This window comes from Papio anubis, chromosome 12, assembly GCF_008728515.1.
Source record: "Papio anubis isolate 15944 chromosome 12, Panubis1.0, whole genome shotgun sequence".
In the NCBI taxonomy this organism is placed as follows: domain Eukaryota; kingdom Metazoa; phylum Chordata; class Mammalia; order Primates; family Cercopithecidae; genus Papio; species Papio anubis.
Window position 1 is genome coordinate 74,510,680 of NC_044987.1, and position 18,419 is coordinate 74,529,098.

At 43.4% G+C, this 18,419-nt stretch overlaps 1 protein-coding gene across 3 annotated transcripts in view; it reads left to right on the forward strand.

Moving 5' to 3' along the window:
• The window catches only part of INSC (INSC spindle orientation adaptor protein), a 135,374-nt gene that overhangs the window by 56,256 nt on the left and 60,699 nt on the right, over positions 1-18,419 (forward strand). For 2 of the 3 annotated variants that reach the window (XM_003910179.4, XM_021926002.2), the window contains 3 exons: positions 11,367-11,712; positions 12,735-12,787; positions 13,938-14,061. In XM_003910179.4, coding sequence (XP_003910228.1) covers positions 11,367-11,712; positions 12,735-12,787; positions 13,938-14,061 — 523 coding nt within the window. Of the gene's footprint in view, positions 1-11,366; positions 11,713-12,734; positions 12,788-13,937; positions 14,090-18,419 lie in introns of all 3 variants that reach the window. The other variant, XM_021926001.2, reaches the window with a different exon arrangement.

Sequence of the window (18,419 nt, forward strand, 5' to 3'; positions counted from 1 at the left end):
GAATATCTCGTTCCTGTGCCTCTGTTGTCCCTGTCACACTGAATTTGGATTCCACTCCCAGGAGTTTCTCCCTAATGTGGTGCTTTGTTGTCGAAGAGATTCCTGGTGGGTCAGTATTGAGAGTTCATAAAACACCCTGTACTCAGCTATATCGGAAAGGCAAATCACCTTCTAGTTTCAGCTACTGTTCTCAAATTACTATGCTGTGCTTTCCAGTAAATACTCAGAGCTATTTTGGGTTCTCCTTTCTCATGTTCATCAGATGCCACCTTATTGCTTCTTTCTTCATCTTCTCATAAGATAATACGATATGGTTTGACTGTGTCCCTACCCAAATCTCATCTCGAATTATAGCTCCCATAATTCCCATGTGTTGTGGGAGGGACCAGGTGGGAGGTAATTGAATCATGGTCGTAGTTTCCCCCATACTGTTCTCATGGTAGTGAATAAGTCTCACGACAGCTGATGATTGTATAATGCCTGCCACCAGTTCAGATGTGCCTTTCGCCTTCCTCTATGATTGTGAGGGCTCCCTATCCATGTGGAACTGTGAGTCCATTAAACCTCTTTTTCTTTATAAATTACCCAGTCTTGGATATGTCTGTATCAGCAGCATGAAAACAGTATAATAGAAGATACTGAGCAGGTCTTACGGCTGTTGGTGGGTTGTCCCCATTTGCTAGTATTTCGAAGTTTGTGGGGATAACTTATCATCTAGTTTAATTATAAATATCCATGAGGCAGAGGTTGTCATATAGTTGCTCTGTCAGTTTTCATGTGGGGGTTTGAAGAGACTGGAAAAATATGCACCGCCACTGCCATCTTTCCAGAATTTTCTTCATGTTTTTGACTTTAAGGTAAAAAAGATTTGATGATACAGCGGCTTTATTAGAACTGCTCTAATAGGAGACTAACACGTAGAGTATTACCCATCAGGTAAAAAGACCAGGAGTTAGTTATTACTATCTTTCACCATTTGCTGGTGAGGAAACTGAAGCACTGAGCAGTTATGTTAACTTGCCCAAAGTTACATAGTTAGCAAGTCGCAGAGCTGGAATTTGAATCCAGGCAACCCAGCTGTAGCGTTTATGCTCTGGTGGGAGCAGTGGTAACCAACAGAAGTCTCCACGATGCCTAGAAGACCCAGCGGCATGTCTGGTGGTGGTACCCTGGTAACTAGGAGAGGTAGCAGTAAGAGAAGAAACGGTGATTGTAACAGTCTGAGATGTCCTGTGGAGTCCAGAGAGCATGACATTCACTGGAAGGAATGGCAGCCATGCTGGGTGGACGTGGGATGGCATGGCAGCTGGGGTCATGCCTAGTGTAAGGCTGCTAAGGAATAAACGGTGTCAGAATCATTCAGTTCCACCTTGTGGTTGCTGAACCAGTCTTTTCCCAGGGGGAGTGGGGGAACATATGTGAGATGAACTCTGGGGACTCTTAGATGCACTTGAGCGAGCCTCATGACCCATCATGATGGGAAGAGAGTGAAGTTGGGCTGTCTGTCTCTTCTGCTAGACTGTGTAAGCTTCCTGGGGGCAGGGATCACCAGAAGAAGGCCTGAAACATTGTCGGTGTCAATAGTGTTTCACTGAATTAAGTTGACCAGGGATTGCCTGAGAGATACTGCTTAATGTTTTAAACCTTGTTGAACTGGTTGAGAATATCCTATGTTTGTTCCTGGTGTCGTGTCGGGACAGACACTCCTCAAGAGCTTGAGAATATATGCCCACAACTCACCAGAGCGCTGTTTGCTTTACATTCAGGCCAGGCTCTGAGAATTGGGATAACGGTTGCTAAGGGTCCAAGCTCTACCCAACCAGAGCATTGCTTAGTGGAAGACAGGAACATTTGCAAAAATGCCTTGGATGCGAAGTTCCTCTGGTTCTAATGCCGTCAGCTTCAAGTATTTCAAAATCTTTATTATCACACTTTTTGTGGGATCTAGTTACTGGCCCAATGCTTAAACTTTTGCCACAGGGCTGGGAACTCACCTATACTTTGTCTGACATGCTAGCCAAAGACAAAATCCACACCTCCTAAAATGTAATTCCAGAGCAGAGGATGGGATGGGTTTGGGAGATTCCTATGTGCCAGTCCAGGACACTCTTGCCCAACTTGTGTAACTCCTTGCAAGTTTGGAAAGTATTTTTTTCAAATAAGCTGGCTTGGCAAGGCATACAATGCTCGTCTCCCAGGCAGTCTCAGCCTTACTTGATTCAATTACATATTTATTGATACTACTGTGTGTCAGGACTTGTGCTGAGATGAATCAAACAATGCCTGCTTTTGAGGATGTCTCAAAGTCTGGTGGAGGAGAGACACAGATGGGAAGCTGAATAGTGTGGTCAGTAGCACAGTCTCTGGAGCCAGACTGCCTGCATGGAGTTCTGGCTCTCTTAAGTCATGTAGCCTTTCTACACCTCTGTATTTTCACCTGTAACATGGAGCGAATAAGAGAGTAAACTGAGTAAGGTTGTCATGAGAATAAAATAATGTATGATAAGTGCACAGCTCTTGAGGCACTGTAAAAGTTCAATAAAAGTTATTACTACTGGTAGACTTTTTAAATTTTTTATTTCACTGTGACTTCAGAACTGCTTTTTGTCTAATTCCATTTTTTTTTTTTTTTTTTTTTTTTAGCTAAACACAACAATATTATTAACACAGTAGTTCAGTTTAAATGTGAGCAACTTGGGTGCAAAGCATTCTGGGAGAAGTCAGGCTGGGTGGGGGTTCTTGAGCAGCCAACCCATTTTTTCTTTCAGCTGCTAATAGGCCAGAGCCTCTGAATGTCTTCCCTGCCCTGGACATAAGTGACATGCACCTGCTTGATGGGGCCTGGGGATTGGCCACTGAGTAGAGGTAAGGGAAGGCAGGGATTCCCGTGCTTACTAATTTGTTCTATGTTTTCTTCTCAGTATGTCTGGTTGCTGCTTGGGGAGAGAGATTTGGTGCTGTTTAAACAATCTCTAGAAATAACACTTGTTTTAAACTTTTTTTTAAGAGAAAGGGTCCCGCTTTGTCACCCAGGCTGTAGTGCAGTGACACCATCATAGCTCACTGCAGTCTTGACCTCCTGGGCTCAAGTGATCCTCCTGCCTCTGCCTCCTGAGTATCCTGAGTAGCTGGGACCACAGGGAAGAGCCACCATGCTCGGCTAATTATTATTATTATTGAGATGGAGGTATCGCTATGTTGCTCAGGTTGGTCTCAAACTCCTGGTTTCAAGGGATCCTCCCACCTCTACCTCCCAAAGTGTTGGGATTACAGGCATGAGCCACCACACCTGGCCTAAGTTCATTCTTAAAGTAAACCAGATTCTGCTTTCCCCCACTGGCACTTTGTCTGTCCTCATTTCTAGGACTGTTACCATGAAAGGCAACTCCTGCAGCTGGACAGCTCTGTGTGGGTTTGGCCTGAAAGCAGAAATGATATCTTGGCAGCTTATCATTCTTGCCCACCCTCCTCCCCAGAGCTGTAGGCAGGGTCAGGGGCTCACAGTTTCCTTTCATCTTCCTTTGCCCATAGCAGCCCCAAGTTGTTGCTTGAGCAAATGGTCCTCCCCATCTGCCTATGTTAAGGCTGCCTCATCCCTTTCTTTGCTCATCTACTTTATTATTGTGTTTTATTTTAAGTGCTGGGATACATGTGCAGGATGTGCAGGTTTGTTACATAGGTAAACGTGTGTCATGGTGGTTTGCTGCACCTATCAACACATTACCTAGGTGTTAAGCCCCACATGCGTTAGCTATTTATCTTGATTCTCTCCCTCCCCCCCACCCCACTGACAGGCCCCAGTGTGTACTGTTTCCCTCCCTGTGTCCATGAGTTCTCATTGTTCAGCTCCCGCTTATAAGTGAGAACGTGCAGTGTTCGGTTTTCTGTTCCTGTGTTAGTTTGCTGAAGATAATGGCTTCCATATCCATCTGTGTCCCTGCAAAGGACACGATCTTAATATGGTGCTCAATACATGGGATGTGCTCAATATATTCCAGTCATTATTGTATTTCTAGTTATTGTGACATGTGCAGAGGTGTTTTATATGGGGAAGGGCAGCACAGAGAACTAATATTTTTGAACGTCCTCTTTTGTGCCATGCAGTGTGCTAGGCCCTGCACATTCATCACTTAATTTAATTCTTCCATCAACCCTGTGCAGAAACCTCTATTATTATCTGTTTTATAGATGAAGAAATTGAGGCTCAAATTGGTTAAGAAACTTACTCAAAATACAAACTTAGGTTGTTAAAAGTCAGGATACTGGTTATCCTGGTTGGGGAGTGACCAGAAGGGGCACAAGGGAGAGTTCTGGGACAATGGTAATAGTTGGGTTTCTTTATCTGGTTGCTGAATTCATGAATGTGTTGACCTTATGAAAATGTATTGAACTGTAGCTCAATATTATGATGTGTTCACTTCTATGTACATATGTTATACTTCAATGAAAATTTCAGAAAATGGAAAAAAAGAAGCAGCAGCTTGCCTAAGGTCACACAGATTATGAGAAGCAGCGCTAGCTCTTCCTACCCTTATGCCAGTGTGCAGGCCTTGTTTGCTTGTGTCTGGATACGTCCCCCTTATGCTCAGACTCTAATACAATAGGCTACTCAGTCCCAAGGAAGCTGTGACTCAAGGCCTGTCTGTTCAGGTGGTTAAGGAAGGAGCAGGGTCATTATGAGCTGTCATGAGGGACCTCAGAGGGAGGGTCCCCTGACATAGCTAGGCATTGAAGGCACAGGTCCACGAGGCTCACCTGGGATCCAGCCATTGGTGGGCTGTAGGACAGATAATGGGGGCCCAACTGGAAGACAAAGCTACTGGGAGTAGCCATGTTCCTTTCCCCTGAGAGAACAACTTCCACCCGTAGTTTGGCTGGTGACCGCTTTTCCTTCCACTTCCCAGTTCTTTGAGGAAGGCTCCATTCCTGGCTCTTTAGCGAGCTTTCACCTACCATCCTGGAGCTTGGGCTCTCCAGGTCTTCCCTGCATGAGGCTCATGATATAAAACCAGAGAGACAGCCAGTCTGGGCTCACAGGGTTTTTTGTTTTTTGGTTTTTCTTTTGTTCTGTTTTGTTTTTTGTTTTTGTTCTTTTTGAGATGGAGTCTTACTGTGTCACCCAGGCTGGAGTGTAGTGGTGTGATCTCTGCTCACTGCAACCTCTGCCTCCCAGGTTCAAGTGATTCTCCTGCCTCAACCTCCCGAGTAGCTGGGATTACAGGTATGTGCCACCACACCCAGCTAATTTTTTTTTTTTTTTTTGTACTTTTAATAGAGACAGGTTTCACCATGTTGGCTAGGCTGGTCTCGAATAGTTACAGATTTAGAGAAAGTTGTAAAGGTAGTACAGAGTGTTCCCATATACTCCACACCCAGTTTCCTTCACTGCTGACATCTTATATTACCATGGCACATTTGTCACAACTAAAGGACCAGAACTGGTCCATTGCTATGAACTGAACTCTAGACATTGCAGTTGTCCCTTGGCATCCATGAGGGATTGGTTCCGGGACTTCCCACAGTTATGAAAATGCATGAATGCTCCAGTCCCTGATATAAAATTGCCTAATACTTGCATATAAGCTACACATATCCTCCTGTATACTTTAAATCACCTCTAGATTATTTATAATACCTAATACAATGTAAATGCTATGTAAATAGTTGTTATACTGTGTTTTTTATGTGTGACATTTTTATTGTCATTTTTTTTGAATAATTTTAATCTGCAGTTGGTTGAAACCATATATGCAAAATCTGTAGATATAGAAAGCTAACTGTATTCAGATTTCACTAGTTTTTTTCATGAATGTCCTTTCTCTGTTTCAGGATTCCACCCAGGATATCGTATTATACTTAGTCCTCACATCTCCTTGGTCACCTCTGTTCTATGACAGTTTTTCAGTCCACCTTTGTTTATGATGACCTTGACCATTTTGAGGAGTATTAGTCAGGTGTTTTATAGAATGTCCCTCAGTTTGGGTTTGTTTGCTTCTCTCATCATGAGACTGAGGCTATGTGTCCTGGGGGAAGAATGCTACAGGATGAAGTGCACTTCTTATCATATCCTATCAGGGGTACATGCTAGCAACATGCCTTATCCTTGGTGGGGTTAAACTTGATCACTTGGTTAAAATAGTGACTGCCAGATTTCTCCACTGTAAAGTTTCTTTATTTCTCCCTTTTCTATACTCTTTTCTTTGGAAATGATTCACTAAGTGTACCCACGCTCAAGCTCCTCCACCCCCAGTTTTTAATCATCAAGTTTATATGAGGTAAGTCCTGTAAACACATATATAGTCATATATTTGCGCAGATAGGGATATACAGACACACAGACAGATACGGGCATCCAGATAATATAGACAGGCACCCAGATGGATTCATAGCTACAAACACAGATGCTGGTAGGCACAAACACACAGGGCTTGAAGAAATCAATAGTTCTGTCACTCCAGTTCTCCTACTAGCAGAGTGCTGAATCGATTAGGAGTTTAATTAACACAGCTTCTGAAATCTCACTTTCTTTTTAATTCTTACATAGCTTTAAAAACAAGAACTAAGTATACACCTCCTGTGTGCATTGGGGTGGAGGGCTTGACAAAAATGTGAGTTGTGGGTCTGAGCAGGCCTCCCAGGGCCTTGTTCTCCTTTCCTACCTCTACCACAGCTTTGGGGTTGTGTTCGTTCTTTCCCTTCCAGGCCAGAGGTAAGGGGTATGAGTGTCTCCATTCAGAGGATGCCAGAGCTTTTCCTCGGGGAGCAGCCCCAACACACAGGTTTCCTTGGAGCCAGGTGGTGGTGCCAGGTGCCGTGATTTGGCTGTTTTCCAATCCTACCCATCCCTACCTCCCCTGCCCTGCCACCCTCCAGTATATTCTCAGAGCTCTCAATGCAAATGGCCAACCCCTAATCTGGCACTGAAGGCTTCTCACAATCAGGGCCTTGGTGTACCTTTCTGGCTTTCCTTATCATGGTTCCCTCTCTTCCAGAATGTACAACTCTAGAGCAGGGGACTTACTTATTGTCCCTTCGACTACCCCACCCTGGAATATGCTCTCACTGTCTTGACAAGTACAAACCCTACCCAGGGTATGACCACCTCCTCCAGGCACCTGCCCCTGATCTCCAGTGGAAAGGGGGAGTTCTCTTCTTGGAATTCCAAGCAGACCTTTACTCTAAGAAGAACACCAACTCAACTATGTTTAGTTATTTGTGCACTTGTGTCTTAGAAAATGTTCTTTTAGTTACAAGCAATAGAAATTAACTATTGGATTTGTCTGTCCACTCCCCAAGTGATCCTAGAGGTTCTCATTGAACAACTGAAGTTGCCATAGTTAACATGTCCCATGTACAATAATTCGTGTCTGTATGACCCTTGGTTCTACGTTCCACAATTTGGGGAAAGGAATTGGATTAGTGCAGCTTGGTTCAGAAGCCCACCCCTGGATCAAGCACCAATTGTTTCCAGGGGCATTTTAACACAGTCCAGACGTGGCCACAGATGGCCAGGGATCACCCCTGTGTTTGGGAGGAGGGGACTTTAGCAAAGAAGAGGGAAAAGCTGCAGCCTTGGTAGCCATCCCAAGAGGTAGCTAATGAAACTTGTCTTTATGATTGACAGAAGAGAGAGAAAAAGATGCTGGAAAGATAGTGTAACCGATATCCACTGCAAAGTGCTTATGCAGTGAATGAGTCAGTGTGCAAGTGACTTGTTCATTTGTTGCCTCTTAAAAGCCCCTAGGTCATTTTGCCTCCCATTTCTATGTCTTTAGAACACAATAACACAGTTTTTCCATCTTTAATAACTCATTTCCCATCGTGTCAATCTCAGGGCATTCTCTGGGTAGCTTGTGTGATGGAGGCATATGAAGTCTCTGCATAGGTACAGACTTATGGCAATAAATGCCTGACATTTGGCCACTCATCAATGGGCATACATTTTCTGAATAACTGATATATATCAGACACTGGCAATAAGCCAGGCACAAGAGACTGTTCCCCATGGGACTTGGGGAGTTCAGGCACACACACCAATTGCAGTAGAATGTTATTAGTGCCCTATTGAAGGATGCAGGGGCTCTGAGGAGGAACTCATGAGCTCTGGCTGTAGTTTTTTAGAGGAGGTAACATAAGAGCCAGGTCTTGCAGGGTGAGTAGAAACTTGCCAGGTAGAGAAGAAGAAAGGAGGATTCTAATCTGAGGGAGAACTGCGTGTTCAAGGCTGTAGAGGATTGTGGAAGAGAGTGGTATGTTAGGGAAATAGGGAGGTTGAATGTATCTGAGGTGTAGAGTGTGTTTGTGGCAGGGGCGCTAGGAGTTGGGGAAGATGGACAAGGGAGATGTGTGGGAAGGGAGACTGTGGCGATATCATGGAAGCTCTCTCATTTTAGCCTCAGGAGTTTTGACTTATCCAGGGAATGGTGGTCTGGTAGGGCTCAACTGAAGGATTTAAGCAGCGGAGAAACATATTTCAATATCTATGTAGAAAGTCCAAATACATTCTTGGGGGAATGTGAAGCATTGGGGCTTTTGAAAGTCAACATGGCAACATCTATTGAATTACAATTCTATTCCTGGGGATCTATGCCCTAGAATTAAGGTTCTGATGTGTCAGAACATATGCATGAGGGTATGAATGTTGCATTGTTTATAAAGGTCAGGAGCTGAACAAAAAGTGAATGCCCAGCAATGGCAAAATGGCTTAATAAGTTGTGGAATATACACAATATGGAATAGTGCTCAGACATTGGAAAGAGTGTTTTAGGATTCTGCTGGATGACTTGAAAGATTTCAAAGTTAAGTAAGAAAATAAAAATGCAGCAGGATGTGTATATATTATGGTCATATTTACAAAACAAGCAATAGGTCAGAAAACCTTATAAATGTATATATACTTAGATAAAAGTCTGTGTAAGAATGCATGAGTGTGGAGAAAAATATAAAATGATTCTTACTAGGTTAAAGTTAGTTGGCTGAGGTTGGCAGGGGTGGGCAAATATAAGGGGATGATAATAAGATGCAGAAGATTAGAAGTTGTCTGCAATCAAAGAGTATATGAGATGTGATTCTATTTAATGTAAAATTAAATATGTTTTCATAAGGATATATTGGCAGTAGGGTGCTGTGATTTTGGATTTAATGGATTTCTCTTCTCTGTGTGTGTGTCTGTATACATAGTATACATAAACATATACGTATGTGTTCACATACATATGCATATATATGTATACGTTCAAATTCTCTGCAAAATGTAATAGCTATTTCCATGAAGGGAGGCAGAGGCAGAAAAATCATTGGTTATTTTTTAAACACGATTTAAAAAGCATTTCCTAAAAGAATCATATGTTCAATTTCACAATTAAACATAAGACTTGTGGTTAAAAATTACATGTAAAAGCCTGTAGTCAAATAGTTGCATATTTCAGAAAGTCCTCCTCCTTCTCATTAAATAACTGTAAACATGAAGACATGATTTTTTAACCTTGATAACAGGAGTCTGCCTTATAATTTCAACCCTACTTGATACCTTTGCTTCACCAGGCTGGCCTCATTGGTGCCCTTTATTTGCTATACTGACTCAGAATAAAAGCCAGGTCCCCATCTTGTCCAACACAGCCCTATAGGATCTACTCCCCTAACCCCCACCTCATTGCTCTCAACTCATCTTTCACCCCAGTTGACTCTTCCCATGCTACTCTGGCCTCCTTGCTATTCCTCACACATCTCAGGACACTTCTGCCTCCAGAGCCTTTGCACTTACTGATCTCTCTCCTTGGAGCAATTTGCCCTCAGATATCCACATGGCATCCTTCCTCGTGTGCTTCAAGTCTTTGCTCAAGTGTCTCTTTCTCAATGAGCCTCCTCTGATCCTCTTATTTTAAATTGCGAGGTCTACTCCCCCATCCACCCTTAACACTCTCTAGCCTTCTTTCATATTCTCTTTTCCTTCCTAGCACTTGCTACTTGCAACATACATTGCTCATTTATTTTGAAAATTGACTGTTCTCTCACTTGAATGTAACATTCGCTAGAGAAGTGATTATTTGTTTGCTGCTACAGTCTAGGTCTTAGAACAATACTTGACATGTTGTAGGTACTGATATTTTTAGATGAGTGAATGAGCTGGTGACAGGTGAAGAATGTTTGAGGCAGGTAAGATCAGCGGCAGAAAGACTAATCAGAATACTGTGTCAAGCCAAAGACAAAAGAACTTGCGCTCAGCCTTAGTCATTAGCTATGCATGTCTTCTGTTGTGAAATAATGGTGAAATTTGTTATTGTCTTTTTAGTTTAGTTTTGTTTTTAAGCTTTACTTTTAATTGACACATAACAATTATCTTTTAACTTCTCGTAAGTTTATCTTGATTCTTTAGGCAGATCAAAAGCTTTTTGAGAGTGGAGGCTTGATATCTTCGTATCTGCTTTTCCCACAGTGCCTGGCACTTATATGAAATATAAGGGACCCAACAAATGTACGATGCTTTATCAATGATCTGATATTACTGACTTTTACTTGACTCAGTGAATTTTAGACTGCATTTTATTTGATTAAGATCTTAGAAACTAATCTACGTTCTCATGCTGTTGTACTAAATAAAGTTAATTTTATTCCATTACAAAAGTAATATATATGCTCACTATAGAAAATTTGGAAACTAGAGAAAAGTTAAAAAGATGAAAAAGACTTTAGTTATATTACCCATTAAGAGCCTTTAGCATTGTAATGTGTTTCCTTTAAATATTTTTCCTAGATGGAGCTTTCTAACGTTATTATAATAATTGTGTGTTTACATTTCCATTTTTGCATACTGCATTCCGCACTTTATTAGCACACACATTTTTCTTAGCTATAAACTTTTGGAAAGCATCATTTTAAACAAATTCATACTACATAATCATAGCTATACTATAGCTCACTTAGCATAACCGTTATTTGATATTTAGGCTATTGCCATTAACTTTTTTTTGAGAGATGGGATCTTGCTATATTGCCCAGGCTGGTCTTGAACTCCTGGCCTCAAGCAATACTCCTGCCTCACCCTTCCATTTCCCTCTTATTGTAAAGATCATTGGCTACTCTGTCAGACATAATTGCCTGTTGCTTATTAGTCATCATTGGCTACTCTGTCAGACATAATTGCCTGTTGCTTATTAGTCTGGTCATCTGCCCTTAAAACTTTGTGCTTCAGACTTATCTGTAAGATGAAGAGAATGAGAAAGGACTGAGAATATCAAGATGCATGAATAGGAGAAACACTGCTAAGCATTTAATAGGTGCTTAGTAAATATCAGATGGCCTAGAATTGAGACCTTTGGAAATCATGGGGTGTTGATAATTATCGTGGTGCTGTTTCCTGGTTGCAGACTGCACCTGATGCAGGTGGACTCAGTCCAGCGCTGGATGGAAGATCTGAAGCTCATGACCGAGTGCGAGTGCATGTGTGTCCTGCAGGCGAAGCCCATCAGCCTGGAAGAGGATGCACAGGGTGACCTTATCCTGGCAGGTGGCCCTGGCCCTGGAGACCCCCTGCAGCTGCTGCTTAAACGGGGTTGGGTCATCAGCACAGAGCTGCGCAGGATCGGGCAGAAGCTGGCCCAGGACCGCTGGGCACGGGTGCATAGCATGAGCGTGCGTCTGACCTGCCATGCCCGCTCCATGGTCAGCGAGTACAGTGCTGTCAGCAGGAACTCCTCGAAGGAAATGGGCCAGGTCAGCTGCCCTGGGATAGGAGTGGGCGGGAACTGGAAGTCAGGATGCTTTAGAGAAGAGTGGGTTTGAATCATATGTTGTCTGAACCTTTTTTGCTCCAGAGGCCTTTCTCCCCTTCCAGTAAAGGAGGAAAGAAAGAGAGTAGAACCTTTACTGAGTGCCTACTATGTGGTGGACATTGTGCTAGGTGTTTTTTTAAACATGTATCTCATTTAACTTGCACAATCTGTGAGGTAGGTGCCACTACTTTGAGAAGCTGTGCAGTGGTTAAATTTATTGACTTTAATGCCAGATGGCTTGGGTTGAAATGTCAGCTCTGCTGTGTGGACCTCGGCAAGTTGCTTAACTTCTCTGTGTCCCAGTTCCTTCGTCCTAAAAGGTATAATAATATAATTTATTTTATAAAGTTGTTGTAAATACTAGATTAATTGTTACATGCAAAACACTTAAAGCAATTAATTAAAAATGTTAGTATTACCTTTATTTTATAGAGGAAACAGGAGTTCTAGGAGGCCAAATAATTTATTTAAAGTTACACAGTGAATGGTATAATAAGTAGGGTCCAATCTAAGCTTGTCTGATTCCACAGCCCATGACTTTGAATCTTCTTCTGAAAGCCCAAAGTGAACCATTAAAAATCTCCCTTGTTATTAATTCTCTCTTTCGTCATTCTCATTTCACCTTAGTGCTTTGCCCTTTGCCTCAAACTTTCTCTTCCTCAGCTTTGCAGGCATTAAAACTTCTCTTCATTCTTCAAAGCCCAGCTTAAATGCCCATTCTTTCCTGAAGCTTCCCAGCTTCCTCAGCATAAATAATTGCTCAGTTTCATATTCTTATACTCCCGAAGCAGCCTACCCTGATCTCTTTTGCCACCTGTATCACACTGTGTTATATTTTAAGTGCCTGTTCCCCAAGTCACATTACTTGATTCTTCATTTTTAATGCCCCTGAGTGCTCAGCATAACAGTTGGTCCTCAGTTAATGCTTACTGAGTTGAATAAAATGGACTTATTTTTCTACAGATTGAGAAACTGCTAATGGAGAAATGCTCAGAGCTCTCGGCAGTCACAGAGAGGTAAATTTGGACCCTGGATCTCCCAGGGTCTGCCCGCCTGACCTCTGGCGGGAGAAGGGGCTGGTAGCTTCTCCCAGAGGGAGAATGGGAATGGGAGGCCTGGTGGTGGTTTCAGAGTTTTCTTTTTCTGACTTTTGTCAGAAATCTTAAAATATTCTCTTGAAATTTTCTGCCCCATATTCAGGCCCTAGGGATAGGGTAAAAGGCAGAGGAGAGGCCTGGGCATAGAAAGAAAGAGGATTTTCTAGGAGTTGGTAACAAGGAAAAGGTTTTCCACGGCTTTGGGAAGACCCACAGGTCCCCAAAGTCAAGGCAAGGTGAAAGCAGATACTCACACCCTTACACAGACATACACATAGACTTCAATGCCCACAGACACTCACTTTCTCATGTACAGATATATAAACACATGCTTGGACCAGCACAGAAATACACTCACACCCTCTCCTCCATATTTCACACACATAAACATCCACGTGTTTATACTCAGATATGTACACAAACTCAGCCTCACATGTATGCACACCGAGGTGTGTGTTGACATTTTTCTTCACCCTTCCCAGAGCCTGTATCCTGAAGATAAAACCTGAGCTCCCTGAGGTCTTTTGCTTTCCTGGGTGGAACACTGTCAGGCCACAGGGGTAAATTTGAACCTGATCGCCCTCTGTTTTTCTTGTCTGGGAAGAAAATTCTCAAGACTTTCTGCACACTCTAGGCAGCCATTTCTTAAAGGGCCACAGGCATTGCAATCCACCTTTACAGAGCTCACTAGCAATACCTGGCACTTGGCACCTGTCTTTGAAGTTTTTTGCCCCTCCATCTCCCACCCCCACATCACAGACAAGATAGACCCTGGCTGCAGTGATGGCAGATTCTGCAGGGAGAAGCCCAGAGGTATACATTTTCCACATTCTGATGGCCTTTCTTCCTGGTAATGTGGACTGGTAGTCCTCATCTCAGGCCAGCACATCTCTGCACACTAAGAGACCAGGCGGCGAGCCAGCTATGGAATATTCTATCTCTGACTCCCAGTTGCCGATGTCTTCACGACACACCAGGCTTGGAGCAGGTCCAGCTCTGGACCCTGCAACATTTCTGGGCTGACCACATGCCCCTTCCATTGGCCCACTCCATGGTTTCTTCTCTTCAGGTGCCTTCAGGTTGAGAATGAGCATGTCCTGAAGTCAATGAAGGCCTGCGTGAGTGAGACCCTGAGCATGCTGGGCCAGCACTTTGGCCAGCTGCTGGAGCTGGCCCTGACACGGGAGGTTCAGGTCAGTGCAGGCTGGGCTGCGGGGAGGGGTGCTTGTGTGGACCCTTGGAGGAAAGGAGAGAAAGAGAGGCTGAGCCAGGCTTGGGGAAGATACTGATGTGGACTTTAGTGGGAAACATCCTACTCAAACCACCAAAGTCAACTCCAGCGTTTGTGAAACAAAACTGTCAGAGCTAGGCTGAGGCTTCCCGAGCACCTAACCCAACTCTGCATTTTCCAGCTGTGAAAACTGGAGCCCAGAGTGGGGAGAAGCTTATCCAAGGTCACACAGCAAGATGGTGGCAGAGCCCAGCATCTCCCAATTACACTTTCAGTATTACTCCCACCACCCTCAATCTTCTCTGTTGAGTTAATGTTCACAGTGTACCCAATGGGTCCTTACTATCCTGAAAGAATTGAGGCACCTGCAGGGAATAAGCCAATTCTAGAAATCCTGACAACAAAGAAGAATCTAGAAAGATCATATAGTCTAACCCCTGCCTCTAGGCAGGCTTGTGCTTGATTCCAGAAAGAGGGAGGGATTTGGAGCCTGAAGCATCTACTTTCAAACTGTGGTTCTCCGTGGAGCCTTGGTTAAGTTCCTGAACCTCTCTCAGCCTCTTTTTCCTCCTGTATAAATTGTTAAACCTGCTCCAGAAGAAAATTTTGAGAACTAAGCAAAGGCATATGGAAGGTGTTTAGCACATAGTGTGGGTTAAATACATGTTATTTCCCTCCCTTGCCCTTTGCTATTTTAAAAACCTCCCAGTAAAGCAGATTCCATAAGGTTTTCATTATGAAAGGTATTTATGGTTATTTATAGTTACAGAAATATTGTGTTACATATTTGCCATTCTTTTCCCACCACCAAATAAAAGCCTACCACAAATAACAAATCTCTTTCCATGTCGGCTCCTCTCCAAATTCAGCCTCTCTGCTGAGCCCAGGGTTTGCTTTCTCTCCTTCCTGAGTGTTTGGCTGGTTTGGCGCAGGCCCTTCTGGCTTGACTCACATGCTGGTCCTGCCTCATCCCCACTCCTCCCACAGGCCCCCATGTCAGGGCAGCTGGCCCTGAGTATTATCACCCCCCACCCCAACCACAGGAAGGTCCTCAAGGGCCACTCTCCATGTCTTGACAGGGACAAAGGGAAGGAAGGGCCACAGGCTGGGGTGCTGGGGCAGGCACCTGGAGCTGATGATCCAGTGCTGACAGTCACATGCAGGGGCAGGCAGTGATCAACCATCAAGTCCAGAAGGACGCAAGGGACACAGGGACCAAAATGGGCAAAAAGGTCGAGGGAGTGACGAGCAAGAAATATTGGAGTTAGTGGTGGGGAGGGAGACCTGGAGCAACTTCTGAGCAGGGGTACAGGTGCTGGCTGTTGCTTTTTATGCCATTTTTATGCCCACATTCCTGGAAGTGCCAGGTTCAATTAAAAGAGCTGAAAAGGGCCGGGCGCGGTGGCTCACGCCTGTAATCCCAGCACTTTGGGAGGCTGAGGCGGGCGGATCACGAGGTCAGGAGTCAAGACCATCCTGGCTAACATGGTGAAGCCCCCTCTCTACTGAAAATACAAAAAACATTAGCCGGGCATGGTGGTGGGCACCTGTAGTCCCAGCTACTCAGGAGGCTGAGGCAGGAGAATTGTGTGAACCCGGGAGGCGGGGGAGGCGGAGCTGTAGCGAGCCGAGATCATACCACTGTACTCCAGCCTGGGTGACAAAGGGAGACTCATCTCAAAAAAAAAAAAAAAAACCAAACAGACAAACAAACTAACAAAAAGGGCTGAAAAGGCGGTGTTAAGCTGAACTGTGAATGAAAGCCAGCTGGGTTTGGAACTAGTCATCAGTGTTTTCTATGAGGCAGCGAAGAGGCAGGATACCTTTGATGCTATAGGTCAGAAGAGCCCGGGAAAAGCTCCCTGGGCTTGCTTGGAGCCTACTTCCCTGGCCTTTGGGCTGTATAGTTGGATCCATTCTGCTATTCCTTCATTCTGACCATATTCAGGGTGAAATTCCTGATCTGGTGCTTCTACTTCCCCAGCTGTCCCCTGCTCTAATGCCAGGTCTGACCACTTGGTTCATTGATGCCTGGCCTGGAAGCTGAGCAGACCAGCTCCTGCTTTGTTAGAATGGGTTCCTTATTGGTCTTCCACCCTGGTAGGAGTAGGGGAGTGGGGTGTGTGGCCACAGAGTGTTGTCCTCCATTCATCTGCACATTAGTTTTCTTTCTGATAACCCCCTTTCCTGGTGCTTTCCCCTTTCCCTGCCAGCGTGTCCCATGTCCCTCTTAAGGGCTGAGTCTACCATGCTCATAATATATTTTTGGCTGATCTTTGGCTTCTTTTTACATTAGAAAGTTTCCATACAGGACAGAAGTGACATCAGGAGATATATTGGCTGAAGACAGGGTAATTTGTGTTCAGTGTTGTAAGCATGTGTTTCTTAAACTAGTGACTCAAATATTTTTCCTTAGGATATTAGTAATTATACCAGGATCTTACATTTGTACTGTCTTGATGTAAATGAAATCAAATCTATTTCTTTACATCAAAATTTGTCTTATGATGTGCCATTCTGCTTTGCAAATCTTCCAGAAGGTCCTCATGCACTTATAGTATTTCTTGTCTGAACTGCAGCTTCCATAGGCAGGGATTTTGGTTTGTTTTGCTCATTCATATATCTCTAATTACTAGAACAGTATCTGTTATAGAATGTTAAGCAATATATTCCCAACTTTCAGGGTCAGAGATTTAAAAAATATTATTAAAGCATCTATTTACTTCTTCTGAGATGTGGGTGTTTTAGGAAATGCAATTCAGGAAACATTCTTTTAGCACTAAGAAGTCATGTGGGCTTGAGCAGAGGAACAAATCTCCCCATCCCCTTCACCCCAGACTTAAGGGCTCTTTGTACCCCTTCAGTTATGGTTGGGAAAGACTAGTACAAATTGAGAAGTCCTGAAGGAACCTCCCACTGTTGTACAGACAGCCTGGACGACAGCTCCTGAAGGAAACCCAGCCCCCCACACACTAGAATGAGGCCCTCCTTGCTGAGATGAACAAAGTATGAAAATTGAAGCGATTGTATCAACCTAAGAATCTGGGACTTTTGATTATTCCTAGAGGAAAAGAATTTAAGGTTTTTCTTTTACTTTATTTTTTCCCAGGGAACTTTAAAACTTTAAAATAGGAGCATATTAAAATTTTGGAAATATTTATGTTTGTCATCTGACAAGTGTGTTTGGATTATCTTAGTATTGCCATTTAATCTCACTGCAACTTCTACTTACCTACATTGGGCAACATGGCTGAGCAAAATCTGCTCAGTGGGAGAGTGGGAAATATAATAGGAAGCAAATTTCAATCCTTTTGCTTTTGGAATAATCCAAAGTCCCAAATTCTTAGGTTAGTACAATCTCTTCAATTTTTATACTCTGTTCATCTCAGCCAGGAGGACCTCATTCCGGTGTGTGGGGAGTTGAGTTTCCTTCAGTAGCTGTAGTCCAGGCTGTGTCTTCAATAATGGGTGGGGTTCCTTCAGGACTTCTCAATTTGTACTAGTCTTTCCCAATCATAATTAAAAGGGTTCAAAAAGCCCTTAATACTGGATACATAATACTATCACAGCACTACACATATATTCTCAGAAAGTTAAAATAAGCCAATCCTCAATTTCTATAGAACTCCAAGAACTTCAGGCAACCTGCTGTCCCAGGATGCCATCCTTAGGGTTGCCGAAGGCCTTAACAGATACATGTTCATCTGTAGCCAATAAAAAAAAAAAAAGGATGGGTGACTGAGATGGTCTGGCTGGCAGCCTTGGTAGGATGTCAGTCAGTTTATTTCAGTTGTCTATAGTCTATAAAGATTTGTGAACATACACCCACTGGGGGAAAAAAGTCCACCGCAGGTTAATTGTGGTACTATGTTTACCATATATGGGGAGAAAGAATGCCTCCTTTCTCATTGATGGGCATTTGAACCGTTTCCCTTTTCCTGCAAAGTCAGGCATTTGCAGCTTCTTTACTAGGACTTGCTTGATTTGCATTCTTTCCCATTCAGCATATTCAAAACATCTTAATTTCTAGCTCCCTGAAAACACTGTTTCTGCCACTCCAGCATGCATTGATTTGGGCTTCCTGAAGTGACAGACCAGTAGTCTTCAAACCATTTCAATTGCACCGCATCCCCCAGGTTCCCAAAGATTTCCCAGGAGAAATGCAAGCACATATAGTTTTAAGGAAATCTTATTTCCAGATCTTCAATTTTCATTTGTTTTCTTCCTTAAAAATGATCTTCCCAATAATATACTGAGTTTTTTATAGGCTTTCTATTATTTTCCAAAAGGCATACTCTTCACCCATCCCAAATTTTACAG